Source organism: Sphaeramia orbicularis, chromosome 17 (assembly GCF_902148855.1).
Source record: "Sphaeramia orbicularis chromosome 17, fSphaOr1.1, whole genome shotgun sequence".
NCBI classification, from domain to species: Eukaryota; Metazoa; Chordata; class Actinopteri; order Kurtiformes; family Apogonidae; genus Sphaeramia; species Sphaeramia orbicularis.
The window spans coordinates 44,363,557-44,378,735 of record NC_043973.1 but is presented as its reverse complement, the minus strand read 5'-3'; the positions used below and the strand labels follow the sequence as shown (position 1 = coordinate 44,378,735).

Here is a 15,179-nt window from a genome sequence, read left to right as displayed (position 1 = left end):
AAAACAGTTCCATAAAATACAGTTTTTAAGCTAAAAAATGAGCCTATCCATCCATCCATTCTCTTCCGCTTATCCGGGGCCGGGTCGCGGGGGTAACAGTCTAAGCAGGGATGCCCAGACTTCCCTCTCCCCAGACTCCTCCTCCAGCTCTTCCAGGGGGATCCCGAGGCGTTCCCAGCCAGCCGAGAGACATAGTCTCACCAACGTGTCCTGGGTCTTCCCTGAGGTCTCCTCCCGGTGGGACATGCCCGGAACACCTCCCCAGGGAGGCGTCCAGGAGGCATCCGAAACAGATGCCCGAGCCACCTCAGCTGGCCCCTGTCGACGCGGAGGAGCAGCGGCTCTACTCCGAGCTCCTCCCTGGTGACTGTGCTCCTCACCCTATCCCTAAGGGTGTGCCCAGCCACCCGACGGAGGAAACTCATTTCGACCGCTTGTATCCGGGATCTTGTCCTTTCGGTCATGACCCAAAGCTCATGACCATAGGTGAGGGTAGGAACGTAGATTGACCGGTAAATCGAGAGCTTCGCCTCTCGGCTCAGCTCCTTCTTCACCACAACCGACCGGTACAGCGACTGCATCACTGCAGACGCTGCACCGATCCGTCTGTCAATCTCACGCTCCATCCTTCCCTCACTCGTGAACAAGACCCCGAGATACTTAAACTCCTCCAAAAATGAGCCTATTTGAGAAATAATAGATGAAAGTTTAATTTTTGACACTGATGTTCATTTTCGCTTGATCTGGCCCATGGGTTTCAAACTTACGGCCCAAATATATATAACATAACATTATATAAGGAGAAGGGGTGGGAGTTTATAAGTTGTACTTCTTCTCACTCCTTTTCGAATATGTATTATATGTCTTACGTTTAAGCGTTTTGTTTATTTATTTTCTTCTGTTTGACATTCATGTTTGAAATAAATACATCAATCAATCAAATCAATCAATCAACATACGGCCGTCATATATCTCACAAATTAATCTAAGATATTAACAATCAATGATGAGAGTTCAGGCTCCACATACAGACCAATTCAATCTAAAGTGGATCAGACAAGTAAAATACTATCATGAATAGGGGCTTGTATTGGCAAGAATCTGGTGATATGATACAAATCACAATACTAGGGCCACAATACGATATATCACGATACCAATAAGGCAAAATGTTTGTGTTTTTTGTTTTTTTTAAAGCTTATTTTCTGGAAAAGTAACATCTGCCTCACTCAAACAGAAAAAAAGTCTCTTGTAGGCAGTATGAACCTAACTGGACAAGAAAAAAAGTGCTTTTAGGATGCTTGAAATTACCATTATTTCACAAAACTGTTATCAATTTTTTAAAAAAACTACATGCATGACCTGCAATATCACAATACTATTTTTTTTTTACAGTATACAACTGTTAAAACTGCACTTATTTTTCTTAAGGAATTTCAGGTTGCTCATGTTATTCTTATTTTTTAAAGGATACTTTGTAGATGTAAACATTTCCATAATGTAAATTTTCTTAGCTTTTGATTTAATTTTGTAAGATTTTCCCCCTAAAACATAGAGAAAAGTTTGGAGTTGATATTATTTGTAGGTTATTTTAAGATAAGATAAGATAAGATAAGATAAGATAAGATAAGATAAGATAAGATGAAAAAGACTGGTAGAAAAAAAAAACACAAGTGAGAGTGAAAATATAAAGGAAAATGAAAAATTTGATATTTATATAAATAAATCTTTATATAAATAGAGAATTTAGAATTAAACATTCTTACAATTTAAATGGTATTTACATATTTGCATTATTTACATTGTGGTTGCACATGTACATGGTGTGATGTGGGGGTTACTGTGAATGTCACTATTATCATTATTATTATTATTATTATTATTATTATTATTATTATTATTATTACTTCAGATCCTTTTGGGCTGAATGTTGCTTCTGAATCTAAAGTGAGTTTGATGCCTATGGTCTTACCCAGTTCGTCCCATAGCTGCCGACACTTGTCGTTCATGCCCGCGCCCTGCTGTCTCCATAGCGACAGCCGGGGGTCCGCCATAAACTGTTCCGTGATGAGAGTCAGCATTCTGGCGCCGTTGGAGTCTCGCATTCGTAGCATCTCCCGCACCTGGAAAAAAGCCAGAAAGAAGAGGCTTAATCACTGCAATATATGTCTAACAGTTTTAACCTTTTCCATTTAGTGTCATTTTGCAGAACGTATTCCAGCAGAGAACAAAACATGCTCAATTTGCAACCATGTTTTTCAGAAAATGTCAAGTGAGTTTGAAGGAAACTTTGGAAAAGTTGCAAAAGGAAAAGAGGCGACTTCAGTAACCGAATCCAATATTCACTGAAAGCAGCTGAATTACGTCTTTATCATTCATTTAACCTTCATTTGACACTTAAAAGACTAAAACAACTGCTGTGGAAAACACATTTTTCTCTACGTTTAACCTTTCCTAAGTGATTTACAACTATTTATTTTAATATTATACTAATTATGTCAATGTTAATAAAAGGTCAGAGAAAATTCAAAGGTTATTATATCAAAACAGAAGAAAAATGGAAGAAAAAGTGCAAAATATAGCACTAAATGTACATCAAACAAGCGTCTACAACCACTGTCATTTATAAAGGTACATGGGTTCTATTAGAGAATCAATGTTACAGAATTTTTGCACGTTATTTCAAATTTTCTTTATTTTAATATTTGTTTTTCTTTATTAAAGTCACTTTTTCAGCAAAATATATCATTAACTGAAAATGAAAACAAGCGTCTATAACCTTATTTTGTTCATGGCACTTGCTTTGTTAATTTTTATTCATTTTACGTAGTATTTTATTTGGTTTTGCTCATTTTGTAGCTCATTTTTCCGCATTACTTATTATTTTGTAGAGTTTATTATTAATTTTGTTCATTTTATTAATAACTTTAGCTGTTTGTTATTCATTTGTTACTTAATTTGAGTTAATTTTATGCATTTTTTTCACATCACTTCATATTTTCAAAGTTGTTTTGTTCATCAAAGTCATTTTCTTTGCAAAATACTGTATATCATTAACTGAACTTGAAAACAAGCGTCTATTTTGTTCATGGCACTTATTTTATCACATTTTACTTATTTTGTTCATATTATATATTATTATATTTGGTTTTGCTCATTTTGTAGCTCATATTTCTATGTTATTATTTTGTAGAGTTTGTTATTCTTTTTGTTCATTTTATTAATAACGCTGACTGTTTTTTATTCATTCTGCAGCTTAGGCTACCTTATTCTTTTTTTTAAACTTAATTTTATGTTGTTTTTTTTCTTGTTACTTCATATTTTCTAAAATTTAGAATTTGTTTTTGTTCATCTAAGTGACTTTTTTAGTAAAATATATGAAGTGAACATAAAAACAAGTGTATCCATCCACTGTCATTGATCCAACTCCATGGGTTTTACTGGTGAATCGATGTTGTAGAAGATGATGGTGTTTCCACGGTAACTACGGAGCCTCTGAACTTCCAAATGGGTCAAATCAAATGACTATGAAAATATGAATAACTGTATTTTACACTAATTATTTACATGTATTGATAGGATTAATGGATCAGCATGTATTAAACAGTGTAGATCAGTAGATGGTTGTGGTTGTCGGTGGATGTTTGGGTCTTTATGGGTTAAAAAAAATGTCCAATGAGACCAGATCCTTAAGTTTCAGGTCATTTCGTAACTGACTCCAAGCGGAAGTTAAACATAAACCAACAGAGACTAAAAGAAAGAAACAACCACGGCTGCTTAGTTGAGAGAGTATTGTGTTTTACTTTAATATAGTACATAGAAATGTCAGCTACAGATCACTGAGTACACATAAGGAACTAGTCTTACGTTCTATTCAAAGTGTTGTAAATTGTCTGAAGGCCGATTTATTAGAAAAACAGGTCTGTGTTAAGTGGGCTTGTTCCACAGTGAACACTAACCACTAACAACGTGCATAGATAAACCTTCTACAAAGAATTATATTTACCCAGATTCAAACTTGTTAAGGCTTTGAGTCTGAAGAACATCTGAGGATGATCTCAGAGCTCAAGGGCGCCCCGTTTCTCGGAGCCCTTTTTTCTTTGGCAAAGAAGTGTTGGCTTAAAAAACGGAGACAAAAGTTTCCCGTATAATGGAAGCCAAAGGGCAGAGTGCTTCAGTTTCATCTGTGATTCATTTTGCTCTTTGACTAAGAATGGAATATAGTGTATGCAGCAAGTTTGAGATGAAATGAATGAAATACGTGACAAGATCTTCAGTGTAATTTCAACATTCACTGTTGTTTATGGATATATTTCTTTCCTTGAGTTATTTATTACACTGGTCAACAACAAATTTATTGTTTAAATTTTTTGAGCTGATTTAAGATCATTTTGGTGTGCTGAATCCAAAAATCACATTAATTTTGCTCAATCAGGTCAACTTTCTGAACTATGCTACATATTGGCTTTTTAACATTTTTTGCTTACATTTATGGGCATTTTCACATCATATGATACAAAATTCTTTCCTATTTCTTGCAATAAACGAGTTCTGAAGATTTTACTTTTGCCAATTTATGATTAATGTTTTTTTTAATATTACAGGTGAATGAAATGGCTTCGACTAGAAGATCTTGCAAAAATAAGCCTGACGTATTCTGCTACATCTGCGGTGAATACACCATTGTACCTAACAGGAATCCTGTTAGAAAATGATTTTTTTTCTCTTAAAACCTATTTTGGGTGAGAACTATATAAAAAAATCAACTGATAAAGTCACAAAAATGTAATCAATTTTGTGAGAAGATCAAATTTTTCAAAATCAAATTAGCAAAAAAACCTGACCTGATTGAGAAAAACAGATGTCATTTTTGGATTTAGCGGTGCAAAATGGTCCGAATTCAGTTGAAAAAACCTAGACAACTTGCAAAAAACATTTTTTTGTAACCCAGTGTTATTTATTAATATTTGGCCAGCACAATTAAGAAATATGCATAGGTAAAATATGTGTATTTATTTATTTATTTTTTAAATGAATGAAGGAATGGTTTATTTTTGGTTTGTACAGTAATCACCACACACAGTACAACAACCACAAAAACCTAAAAAAGGAATAGACTAGAAACAAAAGCCTATTTGTATGCCATACGTATTATCAATAAGGCCTGTTACTATGAACATACTGATCAATTGTTTATAAAATCCCACATTATGAAATTTAATGATTAGTTTTACTGTACAATAATGCAAATAATGTATAAAGCTAAATTAAAGTTACTCCCTGTCTGTGGGCAAAGGTTCTTCTCAAAACGAGTCTAAATATGATTTGCGAGATGTTTGTAAATAGGGATACATCGATACCAGTACCAGGTATCGGGTCTGATACTCAGCGTATGGAAAAGTACTCCGATACAACCACACCGATACCCCTTCCGGCAGCGTGACATAAGTGCAGCAGGTACGTAACGGAGGAGTAATGTCAGCAATGAGGAGATTTTTCAAAATACAGAGACAAAAGTAACGCTGACATTAAACATCATCATCAATATCATCATCCTAATCCAACATAATGTTTGTTGGTTTAGTAAATACATATATGCATTAGTCAGACTCTGTTTTAACCCATAAAAACCCAGTACTACTTTGTACTAGTTCCCAAATGATATTTTTTCTGTATATTTAATCCTTCTGAAGTGATTTTTCACCATTTATTGACATATTATCACCTGTGTTTTGCATTTTTTGGTGAAAATCAGGTATTTCCTATATTTAATTCACTGATCATGTAGATGTTAATAAAAACCCTGATTAAAAAAGACGGTTATTACATCAGAAATAAAGAAAATTGAAGAAAAGTGACCATTTCAATAAAATATTAACTGAACATATAAACGACTGTCACTATGTAATTTATCATAATTTATTATGACATAATCCTCTGTATTTTGTGTTTTTTCAGTGAAGATCAGATATTTTCCTATATTTAATTCACTAATCATGTAGATGTTCATAAAAGCTCCGATTAAAAAAGAGGGTTATTATATCAGAAATAAAGAAAACTGAAGAAAAATTGACTATTTCAGCAAAATATTAATAACTGAACATATAAACAAGTGTGTCCATTCACTGTCATTGATCCAACTCCATGGGTTTTACTGGTGAATCACTGTTGTAGCAGATGACGGTGTTTCCATGGTAACTATGGAACGTCCAAATGGGTCATATTTGATGACCATGAAAAGATAAATAGCTGTATTTTACACCAATTATTTACATGTATTGATAGGATTAGTGGATCAACATGTATTAAACAGTTTAGATCAGTGCATGGTTTTGGTTAACGGTGGATGTTTGGGTTTTTATGGGTTAATATCCAATCTTATATATGTGAAGTATGAACAGCAGAAAAAATAAAAGTTTGAAGGAAAAAACATCTTCTGTAAAACACAGTGGTCATATTTAGAGTGACCTCCCTTTGTATTTAACATGTCTTTAACACTTTTACTCAGATAATATGACATTTATGGCATTAGTTTTCTGATTTACAACACATTTAGTTCAGTGTTTTGGATTTTCTTGTTGTATGTGAAGAAAAAAGGATGAGAAATAAACATGTACGCTCATTTCAACCCTGCAAAAACAACATAAATGTACACCAAATCTTTTAGGTAATGTAAAAAGGTACACGAAACTCGCACATGGAAATTTTATGGTAAATTTGCTTATTATGTTTGATAAAAAAGCATATAGACGGATTCATTCTGAAGCAGAAAACGTACTTAGAGGGTTATAAATAAGCAGTAATTCCTACAAACCTGTTACGTTCCATTCCTTTTCTTGCCACTAATAGTAAATATTCATGTTTAAAGGAGCTGAGATGGTGCAGAAGGCTGTGTTTGTACCTTAGCGAACATGGAGTTGAGCTGTTTCCCAGATCCGTAGTATCCTCCCTGGGACAGAAACTGTTTGACTTGTTCCCTGACCTGATCCTCATCCAGATGCCAACAGTTGTCATCGTCGATGCTGGCGCCTGCCGTTGGGTCCGGGGCACCTGGGAATTAAAACAGGGGTGTCAAACATGCGGCCTGCGGACCAAAACCGGTCTGCCAAAGGGTCCAATCCGGTCCAGGGAATGAATTGGTGAAATGTTAAAATTACACTGACGATATTAAGAATCAAGGATGTCAAAATCATTTCAGTTCAGGTTCCACATACAGACCAATTCGATCTCAAGTGGGTCAGATCAGTACAATACAATCAAAATAACCAAGAAATAATGACAACTCCAAATTATTACCCCCACCCCCCAAAGGGGAGGCAAGGCAAGTTTTTGGTTCCGTTTCTTTGTTTCTTTGTTTGATTGTTGACGCTCTAGCAGAAAAACTATTAGTTGAATTCATACCAAATTGGGTTTATAGATTGCCAGTGACCCAGAATAGATCTGATTACATTTTGGGAAAAGTAGGTCAAAGTTAAAAATTTTAATTAATTTTTTAAATCTTTTCCTTCTCCCAGTTATTTAAAATGGGCAAAATTTCAAATGTGTATAAAAACATCAATTTTGTTTCAGTTTACTTCAAACTTGACACATATACAGAGGCAACTGATATTCTGACATCAGCACACACATAGACATAATGACATCAGCTGGACTGATGCCAAAATAAGCTACAATATGTGCGAGGGGCGGGGTTTGTTGTACCTGGAATCACTTGTTCTCTTTATTTTAGTGTAAAAAGGTAAAATTACATGAAAATGTTTATGTTTACAAATTATCCTTTCACAAAAAAATGTAAATAACTTCAACAAATATAAACAATATGAAATATTGAAAGTGTAATTTTACTAATATTCTGCCTTTTACTAAATGTTTGTGTTTCAGGGGTCATACACATTTTTCAAGGTCAATTTCCAACACTTTTAAGGGTCATTTTAAATTTTTTCAGCACAACACATTATCACTGGGAGAAATACATATCTACAGAAATACATATACTCATGATTTTTTTTTCACTTTTTATCACAATGATGTACATTGTATTATGCTATAAACATCTAAAATTATGTTTCATAATAGCAAACATTTTAGAAATTAAAGAACACAAAGTTTTATCCAAAAAAATGGAAGCCACTTGGTGTTCTTCAGATACACTTGCACCGAGACAAATGTTAAGATAAAAATGTACTATGTTTTAGTATTCTTTTCATTGTATTGTTTGTTGTGTTTCACTGTTACTTGCTCTGAAAAATATACAAATCTAAATCTAATTCTCATGGCGTATACAAGCATGCTTATTGTTGACATCAGTATGCTCTGGTATATGTAAGTACCTTTGTTCCTTTTGTATACACATCAATTAAAAAAAATATTAAACAGAAGATAAAAATGTACCTGAAGTTAATCTGAGAACACCTGGTAATTTTCTTTTTTGACATAAAGTTTTATTTTTCTAAATGTATCACCTCTCTTTAACAAGCTTCGGCTTTGCATTTAACCTGGCCGAGTTAATATTAAAAATAAATATATAAATGACATTACAGAGTTAAAATTGCAAGCACGTTCAAGCACTTCAACTAAAATTCAAGCACTTTTCCGACCTTGAAAACACAACATTGAAATTCAAGCATTTTCAAGGATTTCAAGCACCTGTACAAACTCTGGTATTTATAGATCCACTGTGATCTGTACAATGTAATACACATGTGTAAATGATAAACTGAGGCGTATATTGTTAAAACTGCACTTATTTTTCTTTAAAAATTTCCAGTTGTTCATGATTGTTCATGTCATTCACATTTTTAAAGAATACTTCATAGATTTAACAGATTTTCATGATGCAATAATACATTTTTCCTGGTATTATTTTACTGGTCCGGCCCAGTTGACGTCATATCGGGCTGTATGTGGCCCGTGACCTTAAATGACTTTGGCACACCTGTATTAAAACTACTGGGATATGCAGACTGAGAGCACATGCACCGACGCAAAAACAGGAACAAAACTAAGAAGAAAAACAATAATAAACCCAGAACAATTTCAATCTAACATTAACATCCTTCTCTCCACATCAAAGCCGGTGTAAACAAGGTGAGTTCTGTTTAATCGCAGTCGCACCGGTCCTTCCTGTTCTCAATTTGCAACTCAGGAAAAACAGCCAGACTGAGGGAAATGTGGTTTACTTTTAGGCGGTCTGACTCTCAAAAATAATACGTTGCCTTTGCATTTGATCCAATGATCCCATGCACAGATAGCACTTCCTCACTCAGGAATCTTAAATAAAAAAAAATAAATGAGTTAATGAAAGTAAGTAAAATTAAGTTTTAAATTGAGTAAATCCTCTGTTCTTGCAATGACAATGCAATATTTATTCAATATTTATCAAAACATAAATGCACTATTTTTATACAGACTTGAGTTCATACATATACATACTGTTAATATTGCATTTATAATATTTTATGTATATTATAATTTTTATTCTACTTTAATTCTTTTCTTATTTCACTTTTTGTAAAATTTATATTCTATTTTCTTATTTTATTCTTAGTTTTTGTAATTTTATATTTGTTCCATTCTTATTTTCCGATGTATTTTTTTTTTTATTAATATTGTTCCACTGACTGCAACAATATTAATAAAATTGTTGCATTAATGTTAATTAATGCAACTACTTTCATTGTACACACAATAACAATGAAGTCCATTCTATTCTATTCTATTCTGTTCTATTCTACTCTATTCCACTCTATTCTATTTGGTTCCATTCCATATTCTATTCAATTCTATTCTGTTTCATTATTCTATTCTATTCCACTCTATTCTATTCTGTTCCACTCTATTCTATCCGTCTCTATCCTTCACTATTCTATTCTATTCTATTCTACTCTATTCTATCCTTCTCCATTCTATTCTATTCTACATGCTTATTCTCATACCTGTTTGTCTTTCGTTAAACTTTAAGTGCACCTTTGTGACTCCTAAAATAGCTGCTAGACTCAAACTGAAGGGAAAATAAAAGGGAACTTTATTCTTCTTCAGTTCAGCAATAAACGCTCGTCTCCGAGTGACGCTACGGGAAAACGCAGATATACTCTGAAGCTGAGGGGGGGGCGGGATGCTTTGATCCAGCAGGAAGCGAGCTGAGGAAAAAGGCCCAGAGATGTGTGTTTCCAAGTGGCCGGGAGTACGCAACAACAGCAAACAGCAACATTCCACCATCAAAGCCTCGCTCCTGGATCGAATGAACTTCAACCCCCATGATCCCCCTTGTCAAACACAGACGGGAAGCGCGGCGCGGGGCTTCCTGGGCAGGAGGGCTGCACATTGTCAACATTTAGCGAAGGGGGATGAAGTAGACGGAGAGATAAAAAGTGTTGTTTTGGAAAAAAAAAAAAAAGTGTCTGGTTTGGCGTTTTCTCGAAGCCGGCCTCTCCTCGCTGTTTTTCATCTCCTTTACTTTCTCTGGACCTTTCATCTCACCGAGTGCCATTCCTCCTGTCTCTTCCTCTCAGTGTCCCTTTCCTGCATCCATTTCATCATTCCACTGCTTTTTTTTTTTTGTTGCGTTCTTTGACATACCCGGGCCACTGGAAGGAAGGAGGTGGTGAATGCGGAGAGGGAACTCGAATCAAACGAGCCATTTGAAGCCCGGGGTGCTGCTTCGCTGGAGTAATCAGGCCAAAGACGTGTGGCAGCCTGTGGGCTAGTGAGCGCCATGTTTTAAGTGTGAAAGCTTTTAAGTCTGGCCTGTTGCTGTGAAGATATCTCAGCGCGGGGATGGACAGCACCTCTGTAGAGCTTCTCAGCAATTAAAAGACCGCCGGGCTTTCCTGTTTAGAGCCGCGTTTATGACACCGAGGCTGGAGTCGAACAGGACACTCAGGATCCAAAACAAATAGGACCAGTGTATCTGTAGCTCACCGGCATGTTCTATCAAGAATTAATAAGAAGTTGAATTTGTGAGGTTTTCAGGTTCAGTCTATGTAAGATTCCTGTGGTTTTAATGCAGGAGATCTATCTCCCAATAGAAGTGGGCAGTACTTTCACCGGAGGAGAACTCAACTAATTCAATCAAAGTCCATATATGACTTCCGATCAGTGCTCAATAGTAACTATATTGATATCTGTAACCAATTACATGTTAAAAGTAATCAAATTATGGATCATTATAAGAGAAGGCAATTTTTGATTATTTCAAAAATCCGTTAAAACTTCAAAAATCTAAATTTGTCAAAACTGTGAACCTACTTTGAGACTGTCCCAAGGAAGCTACATAAAAAATTTGAAATGAATCTGACCGGTAGTTTTGGAGGAGAAGATTGGTAAAATCTAGATATTGGTGACCCTGAGTTTGTCTCTGCAAGCTCAAGGTCAAAGGTCATGAACCCAAATGAAAGTCTATATATGACTTCCTATCAGTGCTCAGTAGTAAATATATTGATATCTCTAACAATTTCCATGTTAAAAGCCATTAAAATATGGACCCTTACAAGTAAAGGCCAATTTTTAATATTTAAAAAATTCATCAAAAATTCAAAAATCGAAATTTCTCAAAACTGTGAACAAACTTTGTCGATACCATCCCAAGGAAGCTACACATAAAATTTGAAATCAATCCGAACAGTAGTTTTGGAAAAGATTGTTGAAATCTACACACTGTGACCTTGAGTTTGACCCTTCGAGGTCACTCAAGGTCAAAGGTCATGGACCCAAATGAAAGTCCATATATGACTTCCTATCAGTGCTCAATAATAACTATATTGATATCTGTAACTATTTCTATGTTATAAACCATTAGAATATGGACCATTATAAGTAAAGGCCAATTTTTTATATTTCAAAAATCCGTTAAAACTTCAAAAATCTAAATTTGTCAAAACTGTGAACCTACTTTGAGACTGTCCCAAGGAAGCTACATAAAAAATTTGAAATGAATCTGACTGGTAGTTTTGGAGAAGAAGATTGGTCAAATCTAGATATTGGTGACCTTGAGTTTGTCTCTGCAAGCTCAAGGTCAAAGGTCATGAACCCAAATGAAAGTCCATATATGACTTCCTATTAGTGCTCAATAGTAAATATATTGATATTTCTAACAATTTCCATGTTAAAAGCCATTAAAATATGGACTATTATAAGTAAAGGCCAATTTTTAATATTTCAAAAATTCATCAAAAATTCAAAAATCTTAATTTCTCAAAACCGTGAACAAACTTTGTCGATACTGTCCCTAGGAAGCTACATATAAAATTTGAAATCAATCCAAACAGTAGTTTTGGAAAAGATTGTTGAAATCTACACATTGGTGACCTTGAGTTTGACCCTTCGAGGTCACTCAAGGTCAAAGGTCATGGACCCAAATGAAAGTCCATATATGACTTCCTATCAGTGCTCAATAATAACTATATCGATATCTGTAACTATTTCTATGTTATAAACCATCCAAATATGGACCATTATAAGTAAAGGCCAATTTTTTATATTTCAAAAATCCATCAAAACTTCAAAAATCAGTATCTGCCAAAACTCTGAACAAAGTTTGAAGACATTGTCCAAAGGAAGCTACATATACGTTTGAAATCAATCCAACCAGTAGTCTTAGAGAAGAAGATTGTCAAAATATAGACATTGGTGACCTTGAGTTTGACTCTTCAAGGTCACTCAAGGTCAAAGGTCATGGACCCAAATCAAAGTCCATATATGACTTCCGATCAGTGCTATCAGTTGCAGAAAAAATTATTCAACCATCAAAAGTCATCCAAAACAATGGTTATGCAATCAAGTACTAACTCCTGTGTGTATCATGTGACTAAAACAGACAAAAGAAAACATGGAATGCCTAAAAGCACAGTTTTTGTCAGTACAAGGCCATGTGCCAAGTGATTTTGGTTTTTATCAAGAAAACCATGGAAAATGGATAGATATCAGCTCTGAAATTAAACTCTTATGAGCTGTTTTTCTTGCTATCATTATATTTGTCCAAACAAATGTACCTTTAGTTGGACCAGGCATTAAAATGAACAAGAAATTGAAGAAACCAAGGGTAGTCTAATAATTTTTTCCGCAACTGTATATTGATATCTCTAACCATTTCCATGTTATAATATATACTGAAATGAATCCGACCAGAGAAGATGTTTGAGGAAATTGCTAACGATAGCAAAGACAATGACAACCACGATGAAGGAGACGACACCGAACACAGTGCTGTGTCTGTGATGAATGAACTGAGAAGGCTGTGGACTCACCGTGGACCTGGTTGATCTCCGAGTTGGAGGAGAGTATCTCGTCGGCCAGTTTCTGAGCGGTGGGCAGAACCTCGGTGTGGTGGGCTGTTATCAGGTACTGGACCAGTTTCTGCAGCTGATCCCTGTTCATCTGGAACAACGTCTCTGAGATGGGCAACCGCAACTTCACCTGAAATGAACAGATATGTGAAAAAGTCAGTGTGTGGAGAAATACTAGGTTTCCTCAACCAAAAGCATCTACTGATCTAAGAAGTTAAAAAACTGTTGATCCACTGGTTCTATCAATACATTGAAATAATACAAGTAAAATGCAGTTTCTTCACTGTTCATCAGCAACAGATTTGTCTTTTTTGGACGTTCAGAGGCCTACATCGTCATCTTCTGCGACACTGATTTGTCAATGTAGTTTTGAAAAATGATAGTTTATGAAATATTTTGCTAAATAAAGTCAAATTTTCTTCAGTTTTCTCTGTTTCAATATAATAACCTTTGAATTTACTCTGTGCTTGTATTAACATCTGCATGATCAGTAAATTAAATATAGGAAAATAATGGATTTTTATATAACAATCCAAAATTTGAAGGATAATATTATAGTAAATGGTGATAAACTACTTAGAAAAGGTTAAATGTAGAAGAAAAAATTATTTGGTTGTAGGTTTTGTTCAGAATAAAGGATGTATGAGACAGAATTGGAAATAGGAATCTTTTAATGTTATAAAATGTTTTATTTGCGTTATGACTTAATATTGTTAAAGGTTTAGAAAATAAATATATGTGAAATATACTCTAAATAGCAAATATTTGCCAAAAAATTGAGGATTGGATTAATGTAAATCACGACATTTTTGGTATGGAGAAACTAATATTTATTCTTGAAGACTGGAATGAGAGGATTTACCTTCATTACTAGTAGCGTCCGTTGTGTGGTCCTCTGTGTCTTTTATTTATTTATTTATTCATTTTTATTTTATTACTTTTAACTATTTGATTTTATTGCTTTATTTATAGCATTGTTGTAGTTTTATGTACATATTTAATGTTTTTAGTGTATTTCTTTTAATCGGTTTATTGTTTATGTAATGTGCAGCACTTTGGAAATGTTCTACTTGTTTAAATGTGCTATAGAAATAAAGTGGATTGGATTGATTGGAAATTAATAGTAATAATAATAATACTTTTTCTCCATATACTGTAGTGTAAGTATTATCAAAATTAACTGCATAGTAAAATGGCCTTTGTCAGAGTTTTGCTATTATTTATGATGTTTTGGATCCATTTTATTGCCATGTTTGTCATGTTAATGGTACATTTTATAACTTTAAGTGTGGGCACAGCTGAATGACTTTACAATATTCAAGTTTTTCCTCCAGTACAGAGCTGTGATGTGAGGTTTGATCTGACTGTTGACCCTGAGTTCACACTGGAAATCAGATCTGAATCCGATTCAGGACCACATTTGAAAGCGGCCTGGATCAGAATTGCGTTCAATATGATTTGTTTTGTTCGTACTATCAAGAAAATAATCACGTTAAGATCAGATTTAAACTGTTCTATAAACATATGGTCTGGTCCCAGTATAAAGATAGAGGGTCCTAATACTGATGTTAGATCAATATTCTGCCTTAAATGTTAATGTGTGCTTGTTGTTCATCATCTAGTTGACATGTGTTGTCCCTTACCTTCTGGTATTGTTCTACCCATTGCTGGTATGTGCTGCCTTTTACTTCTAGTAGTATTGCAGTTTTTTGGAGTTTTTTCTTTTTGTTCTTACCATTGTTGGTATGTAATTATTGCTGTTCTTTACCACTTGTTGTATCGTATTGTATTTATTTATTTTAACATTGTTGGTATATAATTTTTATAATTCAAATTGACGGTTGACTGTTATCTGTAGTAACACCACCAGGAATGTACTTTGTTATAATTTTTCAC

The 15,179-nt window shown here is 34.3% G+C and overlaps 1 protein-coding gene across 1 annotated transcript in view; it reads right to left on the bottom strand.

The window, feature by feature from the left end:
• Positions 1-15,179, bottom strand: part of zswim5 (zinc finger, SWIM-type containing 5) — a 106,508-nt gene that overhangs the window by 30,867 nt on the left and 60,462 nt on the right. Inside the window, exons 3-5 of the mRNA XM_030160122.1 lie at positions 13,245-13,413; positions 6,902-7,050; positions 1,973-2,123 (exon numbers count right to left, since the gene is read on the bottom strand). Coding sequence (XP_030015982.1) covers positions 1,973-2,123; positions 6,902-7,050; positions 13,245-13,413 — 469 coding nt within the window. The remainder of the gene's footprint in view (positions 1-1,972; positions 2,124-6,901; positions 7,051-13,244; positions 13,414-15,179) is intronic.